The sequence below is a fragment of the Colossoma macropomum genome, unplaced genomic scaffold (genome assembly GCF_904425465.1).
Source record: "Colossoma macropomum unplaced genomic scaffold, Colossoma_macropomum, whole genome shotgun sequence".
NCBI lineage: Eukaryota > Metazoa > Chordata > Actinopteri > Characiformes > Serrasalmidae > Colossoma > Colossoma macropomum.
In genome coordinates this window covers 25,917,192-25,927,151 of record NW_023494809.1, presented here as the reverse complement: position 1 = coordinate 25,927,151, position 9,960 = coordinate 25,917,192, and the positions used below count along the sequence as shown (strand labels likewise).

General features: G+C 40.7%; 1 protein-coding gene across 2 annotated transcripts in view; it reads left to right on the top strand.

The window, feature by feature from the left end:
• tnikb (TRAF2 and NCK interacting kinase b) overlaps positions 1 to 9,960 on the top strand; it is a 108,551-nt gene that overhangs the window by 79,337 nt on the left and 19,254 nt on the right. For both annotated transcript variants that reach the window (XM_036557944.1, XM_036557945.1), the window contains 5 exons: positions 2,656 to 2,820; positions 2,912 to 3,157; positions 3,904 to 4,013; positions 4,400 to 4,518; positions 6,220 to 6,317. In XM_036557944.1, the coding sequence (XP_036413837.1) occupies positions 2,656 to 2,820; positions 2,912 to 3,157; positions 3,904 to 4,013; positions 4,400 to 4,518; positions 6,220 to 6,317 (738 nt within the window). The remainder of the gene's footprint in view (positions 1 to 2,655; positions 2,821 to 2,911; positions 3,158 to 3,903; positions 4,014 to 4,399; positions 4,519 to 6,219; positions 6,318 to 9,960) is intronic.

The window sequence follows — 9,960 nt, the reverse complement described above, 5'->3', positions numbered from 1 at the left end:
CTGCCTTCGGCCATGATTGGAACTTCTAATCATGCCATCCTTCTCCGAGGGGCTGCCTGTGGCGAGATATCTCTGTTGGTATTTTCTTCCAAATCCCTCTCTCCTCTCTTTGGGGTCCTTTGGATGATTCCTCTGGGAATGGCCTTTCCTCCTTTGCCCTTCTTCTGTTCAGAGGCTTTAGCAGCCACTCCTGTTGGCCCTTTTCCTTCACAGTATGTGGGCTTGGTGCGTGTAAAGCTAATTTTCGGCTGCTTTTTAGCTGCTCCCTCTGACATTTTCACTCCGCAGTCTTACTAAGCATTTGTTTTCGTCCGGCAGAAGGCTGGCGGCTTGATGAAAATGGGGTTTAAGGTGTGTGGGCTTCAAAATAAGAGTGGGATTTGGGTGTGTTGAGTTATGAAAACCAAAATTATAATTACCATAATAATATGAGACTGAAGATAATGTAGGATTGATCTTAATTAGCCTGAATTTAGGGCTGTCACTATCGATTATGTTAGTTATCGTGCAATCTGCTGCTTATATTAAGGATTAATTGAGTGATCAGAGTTTTACAAAAGGCCAAATTATAAAAATGGATGAAACTGAACGATAACATACTATGTGCTGCCTTTCACAGAATCCAAAATATTGATTTTATACTCCAGCAGATATCTAAGAGTGAGAGAGACTAGTATGAGCACTGAAAATAGGTATTATGATGTAAATTGTCAACTATTGATGATTCATCAAGAAGGTAAGTTTAAATAGGTTTTTTTCTAAAACAAGTAATCAGGTTCAACTGAGTAATCAGGACCAACGTTTACATGCAACCTGATCATCTGTTAATAATCCGACTAATAGCTCAATCGGAATAGAATTTGTCCATGTAAACACCTCTATCAGAATAGACTTGTCCGATTGAGGCTATTCGGAATACAATTTCTAACGAGGTGGGTAATCCTGTAAATAATCCGTTAAATAGAAGAATAATAGCTGTGTAAACGCCTGTATCTGATTACATTCCCAATCTGAAAGTTTAAGTCCATTCTGATCATGTTTGTCGCGTCCTGGTGAAAGTTTATAACGTTTAACATGACGGAGCAGAAACTGGTCTGCAGAGGAGACGAAGTTTATGCTCTGATCTTTAAAAGATGGCGGTGGGACGGACGTCCAGCTTATGTGTCTCAGAACACGACGTCTTCCTCTCGGCCTTCTTTAATAAGGACATGTGAAGGACGTTTTCCTGAGTCTGACATCATTTTAAAGCAATTAAAAACACAAGCACTGCTCACTGCTGCTCATCTCACTCTGACTGGACTCACGTGATGCTGGTTGTCATGGCAACGTCTACACTAAGTGGTGCTCTATGCATGTGCAGATTACTTGTAGTGAGCATGTAAACGGAGCTTTTCCATCAGATTGTTGAGTAGAGTGAGCCTAAACACCTCAATCTTAATCTATAATCGGAATGTATTCAATCGGATTGGCAAAAATCTTTCCATGTAAACACAGCCAGTGTGACAGCTCTTCATGAGTTGTACTTTATTAATAATTCCTGTCAGTATTATTAGTATATACACATCAGTTTCACTGTCAAGACTTTAATATACCACACAAATCCCCCTCTGTTGACTAATGAGAGTAGAAAATGATCAATAACAATGTTTTTTTCTCTCTTCATAATAGCACCCTTTTGATTTCTTTTTCTTCAGGCTGTTTTCTTCTGTCATCTTTTAAGAAGTCTGTATTGACATTTCTGCTAATACCTGCACACTGCAGAAACAAGAAACGCTGTCGTTTTTCTATTAGGACAATGCTGCCCATGCTTAACCTTTATCGATTTTATGATGTCTGGTTTTCCAGCAAGGACCTTATGAGTTAATTGACCTCACGTTATGACTTTTAGCCTTCCTTTTGTTTAACACCTTCTTGTGAATGAGCCAAGGTTACTTTTGTCCCTTTATTAAGATAAACAAGAGTGAAGACACAAATATATTGTCAGGTTAGGGTTGTTTAGCAGTCTCAGTGACCGGATCTAATTCTGAAAATACCACAGAATAAGGCCATCCTGTCAATGTAGAACAGGTAGATGTTGATGATTAATTTAGACTAAAATATTAAGCTGTTGTATTATTCTGGATGTCATAGTATTCTTCAGTATTCATTGAAGACTGATATGCAGCACACTGCTCGCACACTTAATTAATTCAGATATGAATCCCCTTGTGCTGTCACATCCATCAATTTATCAGTTTTAGCCTTAGGATAGTACTAGCAGCTTGCATGGCATATAACTGACCAGTTTAAGCAGGGTTTTCCCTCTTTTTTGACATGTATGGCTCATTTCAGGGCATATCAGCCTGCAGGCGTAATTTCAAGACTTATTTTAAAACTAATTACTCAGTAATTACTAGAAAGTATTCAGTAACTACTGTGAAACTACTTGTGTAAGTTATGTAGGGATGAGAGTGAGGAATTGACGTGTGCTCTCACATACAGGCTCTTGCAGTTTCAGGGGATAATTATCTGAGTTGAATCAAGTCTGGAGCAGGGCTAAAACATGAATGTGCAGTGCATGGGGTCTCCAGCGTTAATACTCGGATTATGTCTTACGTGCATGCTTTGCACTCCTGAAAACCTTCCACAATACAGCTGATTTTGCCTGTTGTCCAGGTGGAGGAGCGCTCCAAGCTGAACCGACAGAGTTCCCCAGCCCTGCAGCACAAAGTGGCCAATCGAATCTCTGACCCTTCGCTGCCCCCTCGCTCCGAGTCCTTCAGCAGCGGCGGCATCCAGCAGGCCCGGACCCCACCCATGCACCGCTCTGTCGAGCCCCAGGTACAATTCCCACTGAAGATCTCATATCCACTGCTGGTAGATTTGTGCAGTGTAGCATCAGGTGTTGATCACTGAATCCTGACTTCTCCAGATGGCCCACCTAGTCTCGGTGAAGTCTCATGGTTCTTCTATGACGGGCTCTCAGTCGCTGCATGACCAGTCTTCCCAGGGCGTCTCAGCTTTCCAGGAGAGCCTGTCGCCCCACCGGCCCCCTATGCCCCGCCAGAATTCTGACCCCACCTCAGAGACACCGATGCCACCGCCCCGCGTCACCAGCCGGGACGACAAGTTTGACCGAAGCTCCTGGTTAAGGCAGGAGGAGGAACTTCCACCCAAGGTGGGCTGTGATATATGACTACAGTGTTTATCGCAATATATTGTTCCATGTCAAATGATATTGATAATTACAGATAATTACTATACACAGAAAAAAAAGGCATGAAACACAGAGTTTATATATGATGGTTATTTTATATAAAATGTCAAAGATTTGATCTGATAATAGCTAACTTATTCTTTAAACTATAACACTGTTGAGGGGGTTTGTGCTGTCGCAAGTGAATGTCTAGACTATTTCTCTCTCTGTTTGGCTACATTCACACAGCAGGTAAAAGTGGCCCAAATCTGATTTTCTCCCCAAATTAGATTTTTTTGTTAGACTGTTCACAATATCGTTTAAATGTGAACTATATGCAACATTAGTCTGAACAGATCAGCTCCTAAACAAGAACGTTTCATGTGGCACACTCATCCAGAGGTTAACAATCAAAAAGGAATCAACAGTAACAGACGCGTCTGGAGGGTTCAGTGTCATCTTCGCCAGCATCGCAGGAGCTAATAAGAAGTTCCGTGTTCAAGCTCGCTGTAAAAAGGACACAGTATTCGGCCACAGCCACTGTGGTTCACATTCTTGCTTTCTTTAAACTTTGCTTTCAGACTTGCAACTTTTCTTGGTTGAGCTGAGGTGTTGGAGAATAGAGTGAGAGAAGGGTCCTGCATTTGAAATTGCGCTAAAGCCTCTGTGGGTACTGTGGGTACTGTACTATCTGTGGGTATGATATCTGTGACATTCCCTGCTTTTAGGTTCCTCAGAGGACCACCTCAATATCTCCTGCTCTAGTAAGGAAGAACTCTCCTGGGAATGGACCGGGAGGTCTTGGGCCAAGGCCTGGTTCTCATCTCATCCGAGCCAGGTACACAAAGACCACCTTCCTCAGATTACACAAATCTGATTAATCCCTGTAATTTATCATCTTAAATTTGGGTGAATTAGGAGTGTTTTTTTTGTTAGAAATAAATGATCAAGGTAAACCAGTCATGTATATGAAAGAACAGCCACCCATCAAAATTCCTCAGTTTACTTCTTTGTTGTTGTTTATAAATAGGCTTCTCCTTTTTTTCCTTGACTGTCAGACTTATGAAAAAGCTGGAAAGGTGAAAAGGCTAATTTGTATTATCAACAATGCTGACAGCCTCTGGAAGTCAAAGGCCAATTACTCATTCAGCCCCATATGTAGCACCTCTAAGAGGCTGCTAATCTTTCTAATCACCTCTGGCTCATGGTCCTCTGTTGCTGCAGTAACCCAGACCTGCGAGTTTCCCAGGAGACGGGTCTCCCGAGGACGAGCAGCGGGAGCTCCTCCAGCTCCAGCACGCCCAGCTCCCAGGGTGGCTCCAGCGAGAGGAACCGGGTGGGAGGTAAGAGCTGCTCCAAGACCCATAGTGATTAATCCAACACTTTCCACTCATACGAGAACCCTGCAACAGTGCACGTACACTGGGGCTGGGTGTACTGTCTGTGTCTGTGTACAGTCATTACAGTGTTTTCATTAAATACAGCTACACTGATAAAAGTGCTGTTTTGAATTTTGATTTAGTTGTGTGCATCAGTTTACACGTAAAAGCATAGACGCATCTGCTTTCAGTTACTTGCGATAACTGTGTTAATGGAATATATTTTATTTATGTGGAAAAGATGGACAATTACAATTTAAGTAAATTCGATATACAATTTTTTAGTATAGGATTTAAAAAGTCCAACAAAGATTTTTTTCTGATAAGGAAAGTTCATGAAACATACAGTATGTCAGATAACAATCAATTGGTCAGAAACCAAAGCAAGCAAGTCTATCTGACATTACTTAAAGGCACAGGGAACCATTTCTTCTTTCTATTTAGGTCAGTCTTGGTTTTGTGGGCACCTTATATGAATGTACAAAGTATAGCCTATGAATAACTTTTCTCTGTCCAATAAATGATTAAGATATTTTGCCAAACTTCTCCCCCTGTGATTTTAATAGGCCCTTTCCACATTTCCTCATTTTTTCTGCTGTAAGTACTCGTTGCAGGGTAACGCTGCTTCCGCTAAAGCAACAACAATAGCAACAATGACAAGTCGAGCATGTACAGCTTACTCAACCCCTGTGTGGTGTTCAGGTCTGAGAGACCCATTTTCGATGTTTACCAAAAGAAAAAATGATGAAAAAATTCCATACTCTGTCTATTTTATTTGTTACTTTAAAACTTTGCTGGATGTTTAATGGAATACTAAATTGCAAAATTTACATGCACTCAATAATCTGATCATAATCGGATTTCTGCAGTTATCTGATTACTCAAATGGTCATTTAAACCATACTCCTATCTAGAAATCCGATAAAGAAATCTGATAAAGAGAGCTGAATTTTAGCTCAGTAACCAGATTTCTCAGTGCATGTGAACTCTTACTCTGATTTCTTTCGGATTTCTCAGTCTGCACTTGTGCAAAAACAGACAGCGGTACCAGAAATAAGCGAGCAGCGTCGCCGCGAGACGCAGCAAAACACTTTTGGAGTGACACTGAAACCGACTACATGCTTGACGAAATGAAGGATTTAAATATTCTTCATCTTCTAGTTGATGAATGCTCATTTTTTCAGGTAAAGTGGCGCAATGTTTTTAAAAACGCTGCGGCATGAAGTTTGAGGTTTATGTTACGTTTACGTCACGTCTTCTTCTGTGAGTTTATTGGCTGGTTGCAAAGCAGAAATCCAATTACTGCCTGACTCATGTAGACCCGGAGCTTCCCATTATCTGATTACTGAAGTGCATATAAACGTGTTGATGGGATTCCTGATAAAATCTGATGTTCTGCAGTTATCGGGTTATTAAGCGCATGTAAACGCACTCGAAGTAAAAATATTTTTATCATTTTAATCTGTGTTCCCTGGGATTTCGTGTATGATGATTTACGCCTGCGCATAATAGATTTAAATATGCATATAATAGGTTGTATTATACAGGCTCTGGCTTTGTCTGGCTGCAAACCGGTTTTCTCCAGTTTTCTCAATAAATCAAATAACCAAATTATCATCTCCACCTGTGCTTAGCTGGTTGTTTTGTTGTGTCTGGTTACCACAGGTTCCGGTAAGCCTGAGGGTTCCCCAGCCATTTCCCAAGAGGCCAAGCCCAAAACCCAAGAGGAGAGCAGGGAGGTGACCAGACCCAGCAGACCAGCGGTAAGTGACCAATTACACGTCCCATTTCTTTTAATCTCTGACCAGTGAGCTGCATCTCACTCTTTTTGGAGTCATAAGCGCGGCATTCTCAATGTGAACACTTGTTCACTTCCTTTCTAGGCTTTATCAGTTTGTATTATTGATCATTGTGTCCCAGATCATTAGGAGTTTGTTTTCAAAGAAACCGTCCAGCCTTTACATGTTCCAGTGTTCAGATGTGAGGTATTAGTACTTCATCGTAGGGCTGCAACTAGCATGCACAGTTGTACAGTTGATTAATTTTTTGTCTATTATTGTATTGATCGGCTAATCAAACCATTACGCATTTTCATTTTGCCTTTCGATCTCTAACTTAGTTCTTAGACTAAAATTTAAGTAGCTAGCATGGTAGTTTGGTACTGTCACTCTCTGAAATAATAAGTAATAAGTAAGTAATAAGCTGGTGTTTCACTGATAAAAGCGATTTTTAATTACGTATGACTCGTTATCGTTTCATTTCCTTTAAAGTTTCCTCCAACTTTACTGACGAATCATTGCAGCCCTGCGTGATGGCGCAGCGTTCCAGTGTGCAGCCTCGGCTCTGTGCTACTAATCATTTTCTCATTTTCCATTTTCTTGCATCCATCTCTCTGTTCTTTCCACACTCCTCTTCCAACATTCTCTCTATCGCTGATCCCTCAGAGCTATAAGAGAGCCGTAGATGAGGTTAGTGCGACCTTTGTCCTCTTCCGTCTCTTTCTCTCTTTTTTCCATTCTCGTTTTCTCTTTCTGTCTCTCTCTACTCCTCTCTCTCTCCTTTGTCTCATTCTCTCAATATCTCTCCCCCTTTTCTTTCCCTTTCTGTCTCTGTCCACCACTCTCCCTGTACTCTTTCTCACTTTCTCAGTCTCTCTTTCTTTCTTAATTTCTTTTTTCTTTCTTTCTTTCTTTCTTTCTTTCTTCTCTTTATCTTTCTCTTACTTGTCTCATTTTTTCTTTCTCTGTCTCTCCCTCTCCCTCTTTTTGTGCTTTCTATTTTTCTCTTTCCACTTCTTGTTTTCTCTCTCGCTCTCTCTCTCTCTCTCTCTTATTCCTGTCTGTCTTTTGGCTCCCTTTCTTTTTTCCTCTCTCTTTCTCTCTCCCTCTCTCTCTCTCTGTCTCTCATTTTCTTTCCTTTTTTGGCCCTTTCTCCCAATCTTCCTCTCTCGTATCTTTCTCACATTCAGTCTCTTTCTTTCTTCCTTTCTTTCTTTCTTTATTTACTTACTTCTTTCTTTCTCTTCTGTCTCTCCCTGTAGTACATTATCTCCCTCTTTTTGTACTTTCTATTTTTCTCTTTCCACTTCGTTCTCGCTTTCTCTTCTTCTCTTGTCTCATTCTCTCTTTATCTCTTTCTCTTACTCTTCTTCTCTTGTCTCATTCTCTCTTTATCTCTTTCTCTTACTCTTTTTTATATCATTTTTTTCTTTCTGTCTCTCCCTGTATTATCTTTGTTGTGCTCTCCTCTTTTTTGTGCTCTCTATTTTTCTGTCTTTCTACTTCTTTCTCTCTCTCTTTTTCTCTTATCTCATTTTCTTTATCTCTCTTATTCTTGTCCCTCTTTTTGCCCCCCCCCCTATCTATCTTTCTATCTACCTATCTATCTCTCTCTCTTCTTTTCTTCTCTGGCTGTCATTTCTTCTCTCTTTCTGTTTCTTTCTTTCTTTCTTTCTGTTCTGTTTTTTTCTCTTTCTATCACATTCTTACTTTCTTTGTCTCTCGCTTTCTGTGACATTATCACCCTCTTTTTTTGCACCCTTTTTTCTGTCTCTACTTCTCTCTCTCTCTGTCTCTCTCACTCTCTGTGCCACTCTCTCAGACCGCTCTTGCTTTCAAACACTCATTCACTTAGTCATTTGCTCCCTCATTCACTCGCTCACTCACTCAGCCACCCCCTCATCACTCGCTCTCTCCTTCCTCCACTCTCCCCTCACACTGTTCTTTCACTGCTGGTTATAAATGGACTGGCTGCTCGTCTCCTCCACAGGATCGTACACACACCATGTCAGTCACCTTCATTAGCTGCCCATTTCAGCGTCGCTCTAATTCGACACACTCTTTCACAGTCTCAATAAATCCCTGACACTATCTCCGGGTTCTGACTGTTACCTTGGCAACAGCGGTCTCCGGGCAAGAGGAGGAGGAGTTTGTTTGCTTAACCTCCCAGACTCGGAGACGCCGTGTTCTTACGTTTCGGAAAAATGCCATGCACTTTAACTATGCGGTCAAATATTGATACATGTCGCTTACAGCATTTGCAGCATGATTCAGCGAGTTTCCCACATGTATCTAGAGAAGCAGCGTCAGTACACACACCCGGAAGGCCCAGCGCTACAGGCTTTAATGGTTTCCTGCCTCTAGCACACCTGATTAGCTCATTAAGGACCTCGTAGTGAGCTGATGAGTTCATTTAAACGTGTTAAAGCAGGGAGAATGCTCAACCCTGTTGGGAGGCTGCCAGGAATCCAGTTTCATTGCGTGTCCATTTCATCACTTCTCACTTACATACTGCAGTAATTGAACTATCCATGTTCCTCTCAGAAATGCAGTCTTTTGCATCTACTTTTCAAGGTTGGACAAGCTTGAGAAAAATCTCATTCAACCTATTGAGAAACTCTCAGAATATTTACATTATTCACGCTCAATAACATAACAAAAATAACAACAATGCCAGGTCTGTCCTAATAGTGTTAGCTTTCACACAAATACAAAATACAGTTAATTAACACTCTGGGGTCTGAGGGCATTTTCTTGATTTTTGCATATATTCTTAAGTGCGCTTCTAAAGGCACTGTCGCAATACGACGTGGTACCCACATATTATATATCAAAATATTCAGAGCAGTTTCAGCTCTTTCTGTAATGAGGCCCTTTTGACTTGGAGCACCGTGGAAAGAGATAATTGGGCTCGAAAGCTGAATAAATGAAATCAGGTTTTAGAAATTCTTAATACCGCTTGTGAAAACATAGCTTTACTCATGAGGATGAATTGTTTTGGTGCTTAAAATGGGTGTACCAAAGTCTTAGGTTCACAAAAGTAGTGGAATGTATGAATAAAATAGTAGATCAGGGGTGTCAAACTCAACCAGTAAAAGGGCCGTATTAAAAAATCTCATCAAATCTGTGGGACAAAAAAAAATGTTTTTATTTCATTTTTAATTAATGTTGTGCTGTAACCCAAACTGGCCATTGTTTATTTAAAATATGCTGAACAGTAAAATACAGACACTTTTAGCAGACCTCAAAATATTAAATGAATACTTAATGTTCAAAATTTAAATGTCCCCAGGTGCTCGGTCTTTTAAACCTACCGGTTTGCTCAAACTAGACCTCTGGCAAGTTCATTAAGACTTGGGGTCAGTGAGCTGCTGAGCTGACGTTCAGTGTTTATGTTGGTTGAACTGCAGCTGAAATGCATTTTTTATGATAGTACTGGTGTGGAATTGCACAGAATTGTGTAGAATTAAGGTGTAACCATCATAAACTGAGTTTATTGGCCAGTTATAAAGCAGAAATCTGATTACTGTCTGACTCATGTAGACCCGGAGTTTCCCCATTATCTGATTACTCAAGTGCATGTAAACGCATTGATCGGATTACTGACAAAATCTGATTTTCTGCAGTT